Source organism: Mauremys reevesii, linkage group 15 (genome assembly GCF_016161935.1).
Source record: "Mauremys reevesii isolate NIE-2019 linkage group 15, ASM1616193v1, whole genome shotgun sequence".
NCBI lineage: Eukaryota > Metazoa > Chordata > Testudines > Geoemydidae > Mauremys > Mauremys reevesii.
The window spans coordinates 18,074,495-18,094,027 of NC_052637.1; the positions used below are offsets into that span (position 1 = coordinate 18,074,495).

General features: G+C 47.2%; 1 protein-coding gene across 1 annotated transcript; it reads right to left on the reverse strand.

Moving 5' to 3' along the window:
• Positions 1 to 2,066: 2,066 nt before the first annotated feature.
• On the reverse strand, positions 2,067 to 16,060 carry LOC120383232 (zinc finger protein 665-like). The gene is made up of 4 exons (XM_039501077.1): positions 15,835 to 16,060; positions 5,154 to 5,280; positions 4,425 to 4,538; positions 2,067 to 4,065 (listed from the first exon to the last, which is right to left on the reverse strand). Exons 2-4 carry the CDS (start codon positions 5,278 to 5,280, stop codon positions 2,195 to 2,197), a joined length of 2,112 nt encoding a protein of 703 aa, XP_039357011.1. The 5' UTR covers positions 15,835 to 16,060; the 3' UTR covers positions 2,067 to 2,194.
• Positions 16,061 to 19,533: the final 3,473 nt, after the last annotated feature.

The following is a 19,533-nucleotide window of genomic DNA, read 5'->3' on the forward strand; positions in this document are numbered from 1 at the left end:
GTAGGAGAGGATTGTTATCCTTACTTCACAGAGAGAGAAACTCAGGCTGAGAAAGGTGAAGTGACCTGTCTTAGGTCACACAGCCAGTCAGTGGCAGAGTTGGGAACAGGACCCAGGAGTCCTGACTTTCAAATTAATCATCACATCTTGAATTTCACACATCGACTGATCAAAATAAAGTGCTCTCAAATGAGCTACAGACCAACAATTGTTCATAGTAATTATTCAGCAAGTATTTTAGAAGAACATGAACTGCTCAGAGACAATTAATGAGAAGCAGCAAGATTAATCAAATAGATGATTGGTTGGGACTTATTTGCCTGGTTTTAAAAGAGAACAAAAGAACCTGATTCTCCTCCCTGCCAATAGCCCTCTGCCTCCCACCTGCCAATCAGCATTGAGACTCTGACAGGTGGGAGGCTGAGGGGTGTCACCTGATCTCCCAAAAGATGGCCCAGGTCACCACCAGAGGGGATCACTCTCAGAGCACTATTCCAGCCCCACCTCTTTGTGAGGGCCTCCCACAATAAGAGCAACCTCTGCCGTCCCCCACCCCCACCCCCACGGTGGAGAGAAGGAAGCAGGTGAAAAAGAAGCTAGAGAAGAGGCAAATGAAGGGAGGGAAAGAGAAAAAGGAAAACCAAACCCTAATGTCCCCAGTGAGGCTAAGGGACAAAATCCTAGATAGGAAATCAAATTCTGCCATCTCAATCTAGTGCCCACTTCTTATTTACAATGTCACCTGAAAGTGAGAACAAGCATTCGCATGGCACTTTTGTAGCCAGCGTAGCAAAGTATTTACATGCCAGATATGCTAAACATTCGTATACCCTTTCATGCATTGACCACCATTCCAGAGGACATGCTTCCAGGCTGATGACGGTTTCTGCTTGATAAGGATCCAAAGAAGTGCAGACTGACACACATTCATTTTCATAATCTGAGTCAGATGCCACCAACAGAAGGTTGATTTTCTTTTTTGGTGGTTCGGGTTCTGTCATTTCCCAAACAGTGCTGCTCTTTTTATGACTTCTGACAGCAAGTTCCACACCTCATCCCTCTGAGATTTTGAAAGGCATTCCAGATTCTTAAACCTTGGGTCGAGTGCTGTAGCTATCTTTAGAAATCTCACATTGGTAACTTCTTTGCATTTTGTCAAATCTGCAATATAAGTGTTCTTAAATCGAACAACATATGCTGGGTCATAATCCGAGACGGCCATAACATGAAATATATGGCAGAATGCATGTAAAACCATGGAGCAGGAGACATACAATGCTCCCACAAGGACTTAATTCATTAATTAAATGTGTGACTTTTTTTAAATGAGCATCATCACTATGGAAGCATGATTGTCTTAGGGCAGGGGTCGGCAACCTTTCAGAAGTGGTGTGCCGAGTCTTCATTTATTCACTCTAATTTAAGGTTTTGTGTGCCAGTAATACATTTTAACGTTTGTAGAAGATCTCTTTCTATAAGTCTATAATATATAACTAAACTAGTGTTGTATGTAAAGTAAATAATGTTTTTTAAATATTTAAGACGCTTCATTTAAAATTAAATTAAAATGCAGAGCCCCCCGGACCAGTGGCCAGGACCTGGGCAGTGTGAGTGCCACTGAAAATCAGCTCGCGTGCCACCTTTGGCACTCGTGCCATAGGTTGTCTACCCCTGTCTTAGGGATTGGCTGAACAAGAAGTAGAACTGAGTGAACAAAAAAAAAAAATACATTTCTAAGTTACACTTTCACGATAAAGAGATTCCACTACAGTACTTGTATTAGGTCAATATAAAAATACTATTTCTTTTGTTTATCTTTTTTCCGGTACAAATATTGGTAATAAAAAAATAGCATTAAGTGAGCACTGTACACTTTGTATTCTCTGTTGTAATTGAAATCTATTTGAAAATGTAGAAAAAATATCCAAAAATATTCATAATAAATTTAAATTGATATTTTATTATAGTTTAACAGTGTGATTAAAACTGCGATTAATCGTGATTTTTTAAAAATCAAATTAATTTGTTTTGAGTTAACTGTGTGAGTTAACTGTGATTAACTGACAGCCCTAGTTTGAGCTCTAACTGAAACTTTTCGCACAGTGGGGCACTTACAGGATTTCTCTGTGTGGGATCTCTGATGTGAACTGAGTTTTGAGCTCTGACTGAAGCTTTTCCCACACTCAAGGTATTTTTATGGTCTCTCTCCCACGTGCAGTCTTCGATGAGTAGTAAGAGTTGACCTCCGAATGAAGCTTCTCCCACAGTCCAAGCATTTATAGGATCTCTCTCCTGTGTGGATTCTCCCATGGTTAATAAGGCCTGAGCGCTGACTGAAGCTTTTCCCACAGTCCAAACATTTATAGGGTCTCTCTCCCGTGTGCAGTCCCCGATGGGCAACAAGATTTGAGCTCCGGTTGAAGCTTTTGCCACACTCCAAGCATTTATAAAGTCTCTCTCCTGTGTGCAGTTTCTGATGGGTAACAAGATTTGAGCTCCGACTGAAGCTTTTCCCACAGTCCAAGCATTTATAGGGTCTCTCTCCTGTGTGGATTCTTCCATGATTAATAAGGACTGAGCGCTGACTGAAGCTTTTCCCACAGTCCAAGCATTTATAAGGTTTTTCTCCTGTGTGGGTTCTCTGATGTACAGTAAGGGCTGATGGTGCACTGAAACTTTTCCCACACTCAAGGCATTTATATGGTCCCTCTCCCGTGTGCATTCTCGCATGGTTAATAAGGATTGAGCGCCGACTGAAGCTTTTCCCACAATCTAAACATTTATATGGTCCCTCTCCTGTGTGGATTCTCCCATGGCTAATAAGGCCTGAGCGCTGACTGAAGCTTTTCCCACAGTCCAAGCATTTATAAGGTTTTTCTCCTGTGTGGGTTCTCTGATGGATAATAAGGGCTGATCGTACATTGAAACTTTTCCTACACTCAGTGCATTTATATGGTCCCTCTCCCGTGTGTATTCTCCCATGGGTATTAAGAACTGAGCGCTGACTGAAGCTTTTCCCACAGTCCAAGCATTTATAAGGTTTCTCTCCTGTGTGGGTCCTCTGATGTGTAATAAGGGTTGATGGTACAGTGAAACTTTTCCCACACTCAAGACATTTATATGGGCCCTCTCCTGTGTGGATTCTCCTATGGCTAATAAGGTGTGTGCGTTGACTGAAGCTTTTCCCACAGTCCAAGCATTTATAAGGTTTCTCTCCTGTGTGGGTCCTCTGATGTGTAATGAGGGCTGATGGTGCGCTGAAACTTTTCCCACACTCCAGGCATTTATATGGTCCCTCTCCTGTGTGGATTCTGCTGTGGCTAGTAAGGCCTGAGCGCTGACTGAAGCTTTTCCCACACTCAAGGCACTTATATGATCTCTCTCCTGTGTGCAGTCTCCGATGGGTATTAAGATTTGAGCTCCAATTGAAGCTTTTCCCACAATCCAAGCATTTATAAGGTTTCTCTCCCATGTGGGTTCTCTGGTGTATATTAAGGGCTGATGGTACACTGAAACTTTTCCCACACTCAAAGCATTTATATGGTCCCTCTCCCATGTGGATTCTCCTGTGGTTATTAAGGCCTGAGAGATGACTGAAGCTTTTTCCACACTCAAGGCATTTATACGGTCTCTCTGTGTGCAGTCTCCGATGGGTAGTAAGATTTGAGCTCCAATTAAAACTTTTCCCACAATCCAAGCATTTATAGGGTCTCTCTCCTGTATGGATTCTTCCATGGTTAGTAAGGACTGAGCGCTGACTGAAGCTTTTCCCACATTCCAAGCATTTATACGGTTTCTTTTCCTTGGAATTTGTCTGCTGGGCTGCGGTTTCCTTGGGATTCTTGCCTCCTCCCCCATATTCAATGGATTCATCCACTTTCTTCCTTTGGTGGTTTCCCAGGTTCCTCTCTGACCTGTGCCAATTACTCCAGGTTTTCCTCTGTTCCAAGCACTGGGAAAAATTCCCTTCAGCTCTTCTCAAAAACCTCCCCTGAAGTTCTGCTTTCTCAAGACCTTCCTGCTGTGGATTCTCCTCCTCATTCTCACTCTTTGTCTCGTCATCTGCTGTGGGAGAGAGAGAATCCAGGCAGGAGTCATTGCCTGGGCTGGCAGAAAGGACAGAAAGCAAAGAGGGAAAACACAACACAATAACTTTTGGGGAGACGGAGAAATTGGATTCTGCCACAACATCCCATCCAAACACTCACAAGGAAGTGACATCAGGGAGAAAACTCCTGACAGCTAACAGGGTGGGTGGGAAGTCATGAGCGATATCTGCCATGATTATATATAACACCTGCTGACAACAGTCTCTCTAGGGGAGATGAGGCAGAACTGAGGGCGCTCACACCATATTTTGGGGATTTTCAGCTTTTTCCTTCATTTGCCATATACCTCCTGTGTCAGTACCACTGACTCCTCACCTGTGCGGGTGCCTCTTTGGATGTTGCTTTCCTTGGAGGCCTGGCGATCCGGGACCCACAGCTCTTCCCCTGCTTCCAGCCGGGCGATCAGGTCAGGTTTGGGAATGGGGAGTCCTGCTCAGGGGGTGAAATCAGGCATGATCAGAGTGCACTGAGGATTGATGGAGTATTTGTCACAAAGGGCACATAATGAGATTAAACTGACCCCATGATTTGCTGGGGGTTGTGGAATCTGAACAGATGGGAACATGGTCACTGAGCCCCCGTGGGAGAGGTAGATGTCTCGGGGAGAGGGAGTTGTCAGACCCTCATGAAGAGTTTTCAGGATCTGTGGGCTCTGGGGGACTTGCTGAGGCACATACATATCTGGTGTTAAACCTCTGCCTATGTCTGAACCCACAGAGACCAGAGCTTTCCCCACACATAGAGCTAGTTGCATGAAGGGAGGTGCACAGAGATCCTGTGTGTGAGTGAGAATTAATGTGGATAGGTTAAGACATTGCTCCTGCCCTGTGAAAGCTGGAGGGATGGGGATGAATTAGCATGTCCATCAGGTTCATGACTCCACTATTCCACTGGAGGAGGTATGGAGGTGAATGGCTCTCTCACACTGGAGCTCTGGACTATGAGACACATCCCCCTCTAATATTACTGACCAAGGAAGAACCTGACCAGATTCAGAAATGCAGACTCCTGGCTTCAAATAGCTGAGGGGACAGGAGTCCTTACCCAGCGAGGTCACCATGTCATAATTCTCCTGCATGACGTCCTTGTAGAGGGCTCTCTGACTGGGGTCCAGCAGAGCCCCCTGCCCCTCACTGAAATATACAGCCACATCCTCAAAGGTCACCGGCATCTGAAACAACAAATGTTCCCTTCTCAGCACCTGCTGCCCCAGCCATAATCCCACTATTTATGGGAGAAGCAGCACAAAAATAGGACAGCTATGGAAAGGCCAGAGGATCAGAATCCCATTCCCACCCTGCTCAGAGTAGCCAGGAGTCTCCAGGGAACAGACAGAAGCTGAGAGCTCCTTGTCCCTCCCAGCAGACAGAGGCAGGCAGGGTAAGAACATAAGAAAGGCCACATTGGGTCAGACCAAAGGTCCATCCAGCTCAATGTCCTGTCTACCGACAGTGATCAACACCAGGTGTCCGAGAGGGAGTGAACCTAACAGGTAATGATCAAGTGATCTCTCTCCTGCCATCCACCTCCACCCTCTGACAAACAGGCTAGGGACACCATTCCTTACTCATCCTGGCTAATAACCATTAATGGACTTAACCTCCATGCGTTTATCTAGTTCTCTTTTAAACCCTGTTATAGTCCTAGCCTTCACAACCTCCTCGGGCAAGGCGTTCCACAGGTTGACTGTGTGCTGTGTGAAGAAGAACTTCCTTTTATTCGTTTTAAACCTGCTGCCCACTAATTTCATTTGGTGGCCCTAAGTTCTTATATTATAGGAACAAGTAAATCTTTCCGTATTCACTTTCTCCACAGCACTCATGATTTTATATGCCTCTATCATATCCCCCTTAGTCTTCTCATTTACCACATACCTACGAGGCACAGGCTGATGTGGGAAGCAGAGCTCTGAGTAGGGTACAGGGACAGGAATCCCAGCAACTGTGTATTTCACCACAGTCTCTGCCTAGTGGGTTCAGCCTCCAGCACTCAGGTCTGTTTTCCCAGTCCTAGACTGAGCATGTCCCACTAAGTTTATCACACCCTGTCCCCTCCCTGCTTCACACTGCTTGTTTCCTGCCCCTCCCCCTCCACAACCACCCTCCCCAGCAGCTCCCCACAAACATCTGCTACCTGAACTGGATCCACCACAGCCATTTCCCTTCCCGGGCCCCTAGGACAATGGGATGATCTGGAGCAAAATGTGGTCGTTACTTTGCAGGCTGTCAGGGTGAGAAGGACAATTGTGGAGGTTTCTGTATTAGCGTTAGTCCATTTCACACCCTGATTCCCCCAAGGCTCTTTCCCTGCAGATAAACACTTGAGACCAGGGGTTCTCAGACTTTTTTACTGGTGACCCCTTTCACATAGCAAACTTCTGAGTGTGACCCCCCCCTTATACATTAAAAACACTTTTATATATATTTAACACTATTATAAATGCTGGAGGCAAAGCAGGGTTTGGGGTGGAGGCTGACAGCTCGCAACCTCCCATGTAATAACCTCGTGACCTGACCCCCAGTTTGAGAACCCCTGCTCTAGACTTTGCCATGCTGGGAAAACCCTCAGTTATGTTATTACAACGCAGACCTGACCCCTCCCACTGGGACTAAACAAATGAGACATTTTTAAACCTCCCGGAACAGAGTCTCTGAGCCAAAAGCTAGAAAAGAGCAGAATCAAAGGAGCCATTTTGGGAGATCACATTCCCCCGGCAGTGTGGGGACCAGGCAGAGGCAGGAACTGGCTTTTCCTGTCTCTGTTCCTCACCTTGTCCCAGGAAAGTCAATCTGCCCAGGACCAGGGCCAGTGCAAGGATATTTTGCGCCCTAGGCAAAACTTCCACCTTGCGCCACCCCCCCAGCATCGCTTATTAAAAACTTTCAAAAATGAATAATGCATAATGTCACATTGTTCATTAGAATTAATACACGTTCAGCTTGAAAAATTAATTTAATTATTTAGTCTACATATTTAATGAAAATAAATGAATAACCTGACAGCGCTGACATTGTTATTGTTTTCACTTTGAAAAACATAGCATGGATCTTAAAATAAATCACATACATTATACACAATACACTGTCACAGGTTATGATTTAGAATTTATTTTTCTGTGGGGAAGGGAAGCAGACCGGGTTCGGTCAGTGGGGGTTCGGGTTTGGCTGGGGAGGGGAAGGGAAGCAGACTGGATTCAGTCAGTGATGGTTTGAGTTTGGCCGGGAGGAGAAGGAAGCAGACTGGATTTGGGTCAGTGGGGGATTGGGTTTGTCTGGGGAGCGGAAGGGAAGCAGACCGGGTTGAGTCAGTGGGGTATCGGGTTAGGTGGGGAAGGGAAGCAGACCGGGTTCGGGTTAGGTGGGGAAGGGAAGCACACCGGGTTCGGTCAGTGGGGGTTCGGGTTTGGCTGGGGAGTGCAAGGGGAGCAGACCGAGTCAGTGGGGTATCGGGTTAGGTGGGGAAGGGAAGCAAACTGGATTCAATCAGTGGGGGTTAAGGTTTGGCTGGGGAGTGCAAGGGGAGCAGACCGGGTTCAGTCACTGGGAGGATCGGGTTTGGCTGGGGAGGGGAAGGGAAGCAGACTGGGTTTGGGTGTGGAGGGGGGCAGCGGGCAGGGTAGGATTCAAAGAGCCGTAAGGTGAAATGGGCACTATCCTCTCCAGCCCCTGGCATGCAGCAGCAGCAGACCAAGTGCACTTGCAACAGGGCAATGGGAGCGTGTGGTCTGCTTTGCCTTCACGAGTCCGTCCTGCGCCCAGGCTGGGGAGTTGAATGCTGGGCTCTCGCTCCAGCAGGGGGGCATGGGGCAGGCAGGACTGTGAAGGCAGAGAGTTTGCAGCCGTCATGACAAAGCAGGGTCGGAAGGGTAGAAAGCTGGGGCGCAGGGAGGTGGGTTAAAGCGGCTTAGCCGCCCCTCCACTCAAGAGAGCCCGCAGAGCTGCCAGCTGTAGCCTCCCTCCCTTCTCTCCCCAGGGAGCAGAGCCTCTGCCCTGGAAAACCGGCAGAGCATGCCATGTGCAAGCCAGTCACTGGCTTTTTAAGTGGCAGGAGTCGGAGAGCAATTCATTGGGAGCATGATTTTTATCACCTCCCTATCGTCTACAATCTAATCAGAGGACTTCCCTAATCACTGGCTGTCTAAATGGCAGGAGAGCAATTCATTGGAAGGGTGGTTCTTATCTACATCCTTCCTACAGTCTGTGATCTGCAGCCTGCGTCTTGATTGCTATCTGGTCCTATTTTTAGGCACCACTTTTTGGCGCCCCTCCCAAATCTCAGCACTCTAGGCAGCTGCCTAGTTTGCCTAGTGCTTGCACCGGCTCTGCTCGGGACACTGCAGGGAATGAAGCTGGGCAGGGCTGGAAGCCGGGAACCTCCCTCCCCACTTATTGCTCCTGCTGCCCCTTCCAGTCTCTCCACTCCCACTTCTGCATGGAAAAACTGGTTACTGTCCTACCATTCCTGTGGGCATTTCCCCTCCAACAGCTACTGCCACTGCTAACAGTAATGTGGGCCTGGGTGTGTTGGAGGCAGCAGCTTTGGGACTCACAAAACCCCACGGAGCCGCGATGGGGCAAGGAGGGGCAGTTTGTGCAGAGTCACTTTTGTGCCCGGCCCCAGTACTTTTCCCTAAATCTCTCTCATCAGCTGGAGTCTCCGGCTCAGGAGCTGGTGTCATAAGAACATAAGAACAGCCATACTGGGTCAGACCAAAGGTCAATCTAGCCCAGTATCCCATCTTCCAACAGTGGCTAGTGGCAGGTGCCTCAGAGGGAATGAGCAGAACAGGTAACCATCAAGTGATCCATCTCCTATCACCCATTCCCAGCCATTGATGGACCTATCCTCCAAGAATTTATCTAATTCTTTTTTGAACCCTGTTATAGTCTTGGCCTTCACAACATCATCTGGCAAGGAGTTTCACAGGTAATCAACTGTGAAAAAATACTTCCTTTTGTTTGTTTTAAACCTACTGCCTATTAATTTAATTTGATGACTCCTAGTTCTTGTGTTATGAGAAACAGTAAATAACACTTCCTTATTTACTTTCTTCACATCAGTCATGATTTTATAGACCTCTACATATCCCCCCCGTAGTCGTCTTTTTTCCAAGATGGAAAGTCCCAGTCTTATTAATCTCTCCTCATATGGCAGCCTTTCCATACTCCTAATCATTTTTGTTGCCTTTTTCTGAACCTTTTCCAATTCCAATATATATTTTTTGAGATGGGGTGACCACAGCAGGCAGTATTCAAAATGTGGGCATACCATGGATTTATATAGAGGCAATATGATATTTTCTGTCTTATTATCCATCTCTTTCTTAATTATTCCCAACATTCTGTTTGCTTTTTTGATTGCCGCTGCACATTGAGTGGATTTTTTTAGAGAACTATCCACAATAACTCCAAGATCTCTTTCTTGAGTGGTAACAGCCAATTTAGACCCCATCATTTTATATGTACAGTTGGGATTATGTTTTCCAATCTGCATTACTTTGCATTTATCAACATTGAATTTCATCTGCCATTTTGTTGCCCAGTCACCCAGGTTTGAGAGATTCTTTTGTAGCTCTTTGAAGTTGAGTAGTTTTGTGTCATCTGCAAATTTGGCCACCTCACTGTTTACCCCTTTTCCCAGATCATTTATGAATATGTTAAATAAGACTGGACCCAATACAGACCCCTGGAGGACATCAATTACTCCTTCCCTTTGTTTCCTATGTTTTAACCAGTTACCAATCCATGAGAGGACCATCTCTCTTATCGCATGACAGTTTACTTTGCTTAAGAGTCTTTGGTGAGGGATCTTGTCAAAGGCTTTCTGAAAATCTAAGTACACTATATCCACTGGATCTCCCATGTCCGCATGCTTGTTGACCCTGCTCAAAGAATTCTATGAGATTGGGGAGGCATGATTTCCCTTTTTACAAAAACCACGTTGACTCTTCCTCAACAAATTATGTTCATCTACATGGCTGACAATTTTGTTCTTTACTATCATTTCAACCAGTTTGTCCGGTACTGAAGTGAGTTATTGCCGGGATCACCTCTGGAGCCCTATTTAAAAATTGGTGTCACATTAGCTATCCTCTAGTCATTTGGTACAGAAGCTGATTTAAAGGATAGGTTACAGACTATAGTTAGTAGTCCTGCAATTTCCCATTTGAGTTCCTTCAGAGCTCTTGGGTGAATACCATCTGGCCCTGGTCACTTGTTTAGTTTATATACTGTTTAGTTTATCAATTTGTTCCAAAACCTCCTCTAATGCAGTGGTTTTCAAACTTTTTTCCTCGTTACCCAGTTGAAGAAAATTAATAATAATAGGAGATATACCAATCTCCTAGAACTGGAAGGGACCTTGAAAGGTCATTGAGTCCAGCCCCCTACCTTCACTAGCAGGACCAATTTTTGCCCCAGATCCCTAAGTGGCCTCCTCAAGGATTGAACTCACAACCTGGAGTTTAGTAGGCCAATACTCAAACCACTGAGCTATCCCTCCCCCCATGATGCAACATAATTATATCTTGTGACTAAAGTATTCATAAAATCATAATATTGCAAAACATTCCAGCTTAACCCACTTTACATAACTAACACTAGACACTAGCCTTAATAAGCCTATGGTGAGGAGTGTGGGAGGTGGCCCAGGGTAGGGCAGAGGATCGGGTGCGGGGGTGAGGGCTCTGTCTGGGGGTGAGGGCTCTAAGGTGGAGCTGGGGATGAGGGGTTCATGGTGCAGGAGGGGGCTCAGGGCTGGGGCAGAAGGTTGGGATGCAGTGGGGTGAGGGCTCTGGCTGGGGGTGTGGGCTCTGTAGTGGGACAGGGCTGGGGAGTTTGGGGTGCAGGCAGGCTGCTCCAGTGCTCTCGCCACCGGCAGCAGCTAGCTCTGGGGAAGGGCCCCCCCTCTTTCCCTGCCAGCAGTCAGCGCGGAGCTCCAGGGGAAGAGGCCCCTGTTTCTCTCTGCACAGAACTCTGGGGGAAGGGTCCCTCTCTCCCTGCCAGCAGCAGCAAGCTCTGGGACAGGGGGAGGCCTGCAGCAGCAGCAGCCCTGAAAGCCCCAACTTGCTCCCCTCTCCAGTTCACGCCCAGCTTTATCGTCCTTGAGTGCTCCTATAGCATCTCAATCGTCTAGTGGCCCCACTGGTTGTTTAACAGGCTTCCTGCTTCTGATGTACTTAAAAAAAAATTTTGCTATTACTTTTCAAGTCTTTGGCTAACTGTTCTTCAAATTCTTTTTTGCTCTTCCTAATTATATTTTTACACTTATTTGCCGGAGTTTATGCTCCTTTCTATTGTCCTCATTAGGATTTAACTTCCACTTTTTAAAGGATGTCTTTTTGCATCTCACCGCTTCTTTTACTTTGTTGTTTAGCCCTGGTGGCACTTTTTTTGATTCTCTTACTATGTTTTTTAATTTGGGGTATACATTTAAGTTGAGGCTCTATTATGGTGTCTTTAAAAAGTTTCCATGTAGTTTGTAGGGATTTTCACTTTTTGCGCTGTACCTTTTAATTTCTGTTTAACTAACCTCCTCATTTTTGTGTAGTCCCACTTTCTGAAATTAAATGCTACAATGTTGGGCTACTGTGGTGTTTTCCCCACCACAGGGATGTTAAATTTAATTATATTATGGTCACTATTACCAAGTGGTCCAGCTATATTCACCTCTTGGACCAGATCCTGTGCTCCATTTAGGACTAAATCAAGAATTGCCTCTCCTCTTGTGGATTCAAGGACTAGCAGCTCCAAGAAGTAGTCATTTAAGTTGTTAAGAAACTTTATCTCTGCTTCCCATCCTGGGATGATATGTACCCAATCAATATGGGGATAGTTGAAATCACCCATTACTGTTGAGTTTTTTATTTTAATAGCCTCTCTAATCTCCCTGAGCATTTCACAGTCACTATCACCATCCTGATCAGGTGATATATCCCTACTGCTATATTCTTATGATTAGAGCATGGAATTTCTATCCATAGAGATTCTATGGTACAGTTTGGTTCATTTAAGATTTTTACTTCATTTGATTCAACGTTTTCTTTCACATATAGTGCCACTCCCACACCAGCACGACCTGTTCTGTCCTTCCAATATATTTTGTGTCAGCAGAGCCCAGGGCTGGTTCCAACCACCGAAGAAAGTCCCCCCTGGTTGGGCACAGAGGGGTTTTAATGATGGTCTCTTCCAGCACAGACCCCACTGGGCAGCAGCAGCTGCTCAGCCCAGGCTCCCAGATCACAATGGAGGCAGCAGCATCTACCCCAGGAAGCCCAGCTAGCTCTAGGGTTGCAGTATGCGGAGCACAAATTGAGACTGACACCAGCCTCCTTAGCCTTCTAGTGGGGGCAGCTCATGACAGAGCCTCCATGTGCTGCCCCTGCAGCCCCCAGGGACAATGAGGCCAATGCTGATCTCATTTGCCCATCTCCTCTCACACTGGAACTGGAGAAAGAGTTCAAATCTGGATTTCGTACTGGAAACGGAATTGAACCTGAACCATAATTCAGTTTTACCAACTGAACCTGAACTGAAAAAGTGGGTGAAGGGGAGGGAATGAGTTAACATAAAGATTCAGCATTTTTTAAGCTCAATATTGTTGGAAAAAATGGACAATGATCTTATTTCCATTTTAAGAGAAGACAATAAATTAGCCAATGAGCTGGTGATTGCTCCCAGAACAGCCTGCCCCCATACAGTGAGAAGAGAATGAGCCTGGAGAGGGCCAGTCCACAAGGGCAGAGAGGAAGGTTGGCAGCTGTCTGCACACCATGAGAGGCAGAAGGGTGGGCCCAGAGATAGAGGAACCACCTCTGAGATGCCCCCCTGTGGAGATAAGAGGTGGGATGCTCCCTGGGCCCTGAAGTTCATAATAACTCTTCAAGCCCAGAGACAAAGGTAATGGCTCCCCAACCTTCTCCCAGGGGTTCTCATAACAAATCTTTGGTGGTCTCAGAGTGTGGCCTTCAGAGCTGATGGCCGCTCTGAAATACTGAATTTTCTAAAATACTGAATTAACGTGAGGCAAGAGAGGGGAGGGATAGCTCAGTGGTTTGAGCATTGGCCTGCCAAACCCAGAGTTGAGAGCTCAATCCTTGAGGGGGGCCATTTAGGGAACTGGGTAAAAATCTGTCTGGGGATTGGTCCTGCTTTGAAGCAGGGGGTTGGACTAGATGACCTTCTGAGGTCCCTTCCAACCCTGTGATATTCTATGATTTAAATAAATATGCACATATACATATCCAATTTATTGATGTAGGTTGAGGTTTTTTGCAAACGCAATAATAAAAATAATGTACAGTTGGCTCTATTCTTTACTGGACCTAAACAGAATAGAAACAAAAATAGTGTGTTTTGCATGCTACTGTCTTTTGTTGTTTTATCTTTTGCTTGTTGGGGTTTTTTTTTTTAAGACTTGCTAGCTAGTAAGTCTGCTACTGAAAAGTGATATTTGTTTGTTTGTTTGTTAGTATGATTTTTCACCGAAGCACACTAGCTAACTAGTTGGGAGGCAGTGAAAAGCAATATTAACAAGCATACAAATATAACTTTTCACAGATTTACTCAGCCCTGGCAAGCTGGGAGACAAATGGAGCCCTGGATGGGGAGGTGGGTAGGGAGGCAGCAGGGGTCAGGGTGATGGATGTGGGGCTGGAAGAGGCAGCGGGGGCCAGAGGTTTTGGGGGTGTATGTGAAGGGCCAGGGGAGGCAGCAGGGGCCAGCAGTGACGTTGGGGGTGGGTAAAGGGCCAGCACCCAAAACCTGAGGTCCAGGTTTGCACCGGAAACCCTGTGGCTCGGGACTGCAGCCCATTGCTGTGTAGCTGAAACCTGAGGCCAGAGGACACACCAGGAACCAGGGTGATGGGGGGGCGTGAGAGCCCGGGACCAGAGCCCAAAGCTCCATGGCTGGATCCTGGGGTCTTGTGGTCGGAGCTCAGGGCCCAGGAATGGAGCTCACTGCCACGCAGCCAGATCCCAGGATGGATGAGGCGGCAGGGGTCACGGGTGACAGGCAGGGGTTATGAGCCCGGACCGGCACCTGCCACAGCACAGCTGGGACCGGAGCCCGGCCACACAGCTGAAGCTGAGGGCCGGAGGAGGTAGTGGGTACCAGAATTGATGTGGGGAGAGGTGAGCCTGAGGCCGGGGGATGGAGCCTGTCCCCGTGTGGCTGAAACCTGAAGCCTCATGGCTGGAGCCTGCTGCATGGGCTGAAGCTGGAAGCCCGAGCCCCACTGCCCCCAGGAAGGTGGGGAACTCAAATTGGTTGCCTGCTTCTCCAGCGTTTCTGGCTCCAGAGGGGGACAGGGCCCAACCCCTGCTGGAGGTCCTGGGGGAGGGGCCGCTGCTTCCTCCCCCAGTCATGGCGCAGGAGGCTATGGATGCTAGAAAAGCCCCTGGTAGCCGCATTTGAGAAATGCTGCCTTAGGCCTCCACCCACCATTGCCAACCCGTGGGGCAGCTCCTCCCTCCAGTTGCCCAACTTACAGCAGGGTTCATACTCCAAACTCCCTTTCCCATTGAAGCCAGCTGCAGCTCCCAACTCCCCAAAGCTGTTCTTTCTCTTCAACCATCCTGGCTGGCTCTGGCAGGCTCAGATTCAGAGCCAAGTTCTGCCTGGGAGGCAGGCCAGTCTGCCTGCAGCTCGATGTGTTCCTGGCAGTCCCTTGGCCCAGCCCTGCTATTGCAGTGAGCAGCAAGCACTGAGCCTGCCTCAGTGACACCTGGAGCTCAGGGATTTCTGCCAAGCCGTGACCACCTCAAGCCATGAGCTTCACCTGAGAGAATCAAAATGGAGAGCCAGTGAAGGCATCACAATTCCACTGAAATCTGATAATTTGACAGCAAAGATTCTTTCACATGAACAACCATGGGTGACTTTATGGTGCTTGGTTAAAATGCCAACTGGAAATATCAAAATTCTCTTCTATTGTCACTGTTTAATGAATCCTTACTAGTTTCAATGGAAAAATGAGAAAAAAAAATGTGTTGGAACGGATAATATTCTCTCCTATATATACCTTGATCCTAGATATCAATTCCCTCGGTCAGAAGAGGACAAAGTCAAGGCAAATTTCATTTCACCAAAACGTGAACAAAGATGGAAATGCTTAAGTTAGAAATAATGATGTCATAGAATCAAGGTCAGACACATCTGAAATTTAAAGATGAAATAGAAATTCTGAAAGCTTGTGAAATCTCCAAAAAGGAAGCAATATCTGATCAAAGGAAAGCCCTCAAAGGGATTCGGCCAATTCTTGATTCATTCACAGATGAGCCACATGTCAATAAGAAAGAAAACAGAGCAAACTACTGGGAACATCGGGAAAATGTCATGCCCAGGCCGTAACAAGGAGCAAAAATGGTACTGGCACGTCGGTGTCAGCAGATCTCACTGAGATTCACACCAGCATGGCCAGGAACAGGGAACACAAAGCAGCAGATCATGTGGGCAGCGGGTGGTAACCTGATCCCGGCTCCCACCCACCTCTGTTTCGCCCCCCCCCAGGTGTCGCTGTCCCAGTCGGACTCTCCCCCCGCCGGCGCGCGCTGGCTTCACCCGCCCTGCAAACAATGGGAGCTGGCGGCAGCTCCCCCGGGCACAGGGCAGGACTCGCAGCCAGCTCCGCTGGGAGCAGCCTGGGGCCAAACCCTCCCCCTGCAGCCCGGGTGGCACCGGGGACACCGCTCCCTGCGGGTGGGGGATGGGCAGGTCTCTCTTACCTTCCCTCCAAGCGGTGCCCGCCCTGGGAGCAGGGGCTGGGGGCGGGAAGGGGGGTCCTGGCCGGGCTGGGGGCTCTGCCCTGCGAGAGGCTCCTGGGAGCAGCGGGACTGTCAGTGCTGGAGATTCCCCTCTCCCGGCTGCAGCCAGGGCTCCGGGATCTCCAGTCCCCCGGGCTTGTGGATCTTGGAAGGCGCGTGGGCTCCCCACAGCTCCCCAGAATCAATCCCCGCAGAGTGCGATTCACTAATCACTTCCTGCTGCCACACCCCAGCCAGCAGGGATCACTCCCAGAGCCACAGGCCAGCTGCTGAGCTCCTGGGTCCTAGCGGTCAAAGGATTACCCTGGAGCCCGCCCCCCAGCCCCAGATTCTGCCTCCTTGGGGCCCCACGTCCTCTGGGCACGGGCAGCTTCTCTCAGTATTAAGGATACGTCATGCATAGGATCCACTATGTCAATAGGCAGAAAGGAGACGTCCACATCCCGGGGAGGGGCAGAAGGAGCGTTTCTATAAAGACTGAGCATTGTTCCAGAGTCCCTAATATCATCAAGAACAAGGGAGTGGTGTGTCCTGGTCCTAGAGAGGCTGCACAGCCCGTGAAGCGGCTGGGGACACGTTTCTCAGGGCACTCCAACCTAGGCAAAGGAAAGCAGTTTCCCCCGGCCTGTGGAGTTTCTGCTGTAGGACTTTGAAAGACCATGAAAATGTATTTGCATTAGCACTGTCAATTAATTGCAGTTAACACATGTGATTAACTCAAATATAATTATTTGGGATTAAAAATTATCCATGATTAATCGCAGTTTTAATCGCACACTTAAACAATAATAGAATACCATTTGAAATTTATTATACATGTTTTTGGATGTTTTTCTACATTTTTAAATATATTGATTTCAATTACAACACAGAATACAAAATGTACAGCGCTCACTTTATATTATTTTTTTACAAATATTCGCACTATAAAAAAGATTAACAACATGTATAGGTGAATTGAAAAATACTATTTAAGTACTGTAGTGCAATCTCTTTATCTTTGCTTCAGTCTTCACGGCTGAGGATGTTAGGGAGATTCCCAAACCTGAGCCGTCTTTTGTAGGTGACAAATCTGAGGAATTGTCACAAATTGAAGTGTCACTAGAGGAGGTTTTAGAATTACCGGTAATTGATAAACTTAACATTAACAAGTCACCAGGACCAGATGGCATTCACCCGAGAGTTCTGAAAGAACTCAAACGTGAAATTGCGGAACTATTAACTATGGTTTGTAACCTGTCCTTTAAATCGGCTTCTGTACACAATGACTGGAAGATAGCTAATGTAACACCAATATTTTAAAAGGGCTCTAGAAGTGATCCCAGCAATTACAGACAGGTAAGTCTAACATCAGTACCAGGCAAATTAGTTGAAACAATAGTAAAGAATAAAATTGTCAGACACATAGAAGAACATAAATTGTTGGGCAAAAGTCAACATGGTTTCTGTAAAGGGAAATCATGTCTAATCTATTAAAGTTATTTGAAGGGGTCAACAAACATGTAGACAAGGGGAATCCAGTGGACATAGTGTACTTAGATTTCCAGAAAGCCTTTGACAAGGTCCCTCACCAAAGGCTCTTACGTAAATTAAGCTGTCATGGGATAAAAGGGAAGGTCCTTTCATGGACTGAGAACTGATTAAAAGACAAGGAACAAAGGGTAGGAATTAATGGTAAATTCTCAGAATGGAGAGGGGTAACTAGTGGTGTTCCCCAAGGGTCAGTCCTAGGACCAATCCTATTCAACTTATTCATAAATGACCTGGAGAAAGGGGTAAAAAGTGAGGTGGCAAAGTTTGCATATGATACTAAACTGCTCAAGATAGTTAAGACCAAAGCAGACTGTGAAAAACTCTAAATAGATCTCACAAAAGTGATTGGGCAACAAAATGGCAAATGAAATGTAATGTGGATAAATGTAAAGTAATGCACATTGGAAAAAATAACCCCAACTATACATACAATATGATGGGGGCTAATTTAGCTACAACTAATCAGGAAAGAGATCTTAGAGTCATCATGGATAGTTCTCTGAAGACGTCCACGGAGTGTGTAGCGGCGGTCAAAAAAGGAAACAGGATGTTAGGAAACATTAAAAAAGGGATAGGGAATAAGATGTAGAATATCTTATTGCCATTATATGGTTCGTCCACATCTTGAATATTGCATATGGATGTGGTCTCCTCATCTCAAAAAAGATACACTGGCATTAGAAAAGGTTCAGAGAAGGGCAACTAAAATGATTTCAGGTTTGGAACGGGTCCCATATGAGAAGAGATTAAAGACAGGGGCGGCTCTAGGCACCAGCAAAACAAGCTGGTGCCTAGGGCGGCAAAATCTAGGGGGCGGCAAAAGGCTGGGGCCCCAGCTCATCCTGCCGCTGCGAGCCGAGGAGCGGCCCGTCCCCTGCAGCTGGGGGGGGCGGCAGGCTGGGCCGGCGGACCTGCCGCAGGCATGACTGCGGAGGGGGCGCTCGTCCCGCGGCTTGACTGGACCTCCCGCAGGCATGACTGCGGCAGCTCAAGCGGAGCTGCCGGACCCGCGAACCGCCGCGGCAGGTCCAGCCGAGCTGTTGGAGTCAGGTCCGCTGCTCCCGCGGCTCCGGGGCGCCTCCCGCGCATGACTGCTTGGGGCAGCCAAAAAGGTAGAGCCGCCCCTGATTAAAGAGGCTAGGGCTTTTCAGCTTGGAAAAGAGGAGACTAAGAGGGGGATATGATAGAGGTATATAAAATCATGAGTGGTATCAAGAAAGTGAATAAGGAAAAGTTATTTACTTGTTCCGAAAATATAAGAACTATGGGCCACCAAATGAAATTAATGGGCAGCAGTTTAAAACAAATAAAAGGAAGTTCTTCTTCACACAGCGCACAGTCAACTTGTAGAAGTCCTTGCCTGAGGAGGTTGTGAAGGCTAGGACGATACTGGGGTTTAAAAGAGAACTGGATAAATTCATGGAGGTTAAGTCCATTAATGGCTATTAGCCAGGATGGGTAAGGAATGGTGTCCCTAGCCTCTGTTTGTCAGAGGGTGGATCTGGATGGTAGGAGAGAGATCACTTGATCATTATCTGTTAGGTTCACTCCCTCTGGGGCATCTACCTGGCATTGGCCACTGTCGGTAGACAGGATACTGGGCTGGATGGACCTTTGGTCTGACCCAGTATGGCCATTCCTATGTTCTTATGTTCTTACCCTCGGATGCAGCGCATCCATCCCCATGGACTTGTGCTCGTCCAGCTTTTCTAAATAGTCCTGAACCACTTCTTTCTCCACAGAGGGCTGCTCACCTCCTCCCCATGCTGTGCTGCCCAGTGAGTAGTCTGGGAGGTGACCTTGTTTGTGAAGACAGAGGCAAAAACATCATTGAGTACATTAGCTTTTTCCACATCCTCTGTCACTAGGTTGCTTCCCCCATTCAGTAAGGGGCCCACATTTTCCTTGACCTTCTTCTTGTTGCTAACATACCTGTAGAAACCCTTCCTGTTACTCTTAACATCCCTTGCTAGCTACAACTCCAAGTGTGATTTGGCCTTAGTGTTACTATTTCCAAGTCTGCAGGTCACATCTCAGCCCAGACAAGGCCCCAGAAACTGGATTTCTGTTTTAAAGTTTCCAACACCAAAAACAGAGAAGGAAAATGAACAATTTGTGGCACCGTCA

Bases quoted from the DNA above. Each gene is read 5' to 3' on its own strand.
- LOC120383232 (XM_039501077.1), bottom strand. From the start codon at position 5,280: ATGCCGGTGACCTTTGAGGATGTGGCTGTATATTTCAGTGAGGGGCAG. The intron at 4,539-5,153 runs GTAAGGACTCCT...CCCCCTGAGCAG, and splicing joins TGACATGGTGACCTCGCTGG to GACTCCCCATTCCCAAACCT. The intron at 4,066-4,424 runs GTGAGGAGTCAG...TCTCTCCCACAG, and splicing joins CCAAAGAGGCACCCGCACAG to CAGATGACGAGACAAAGAGT.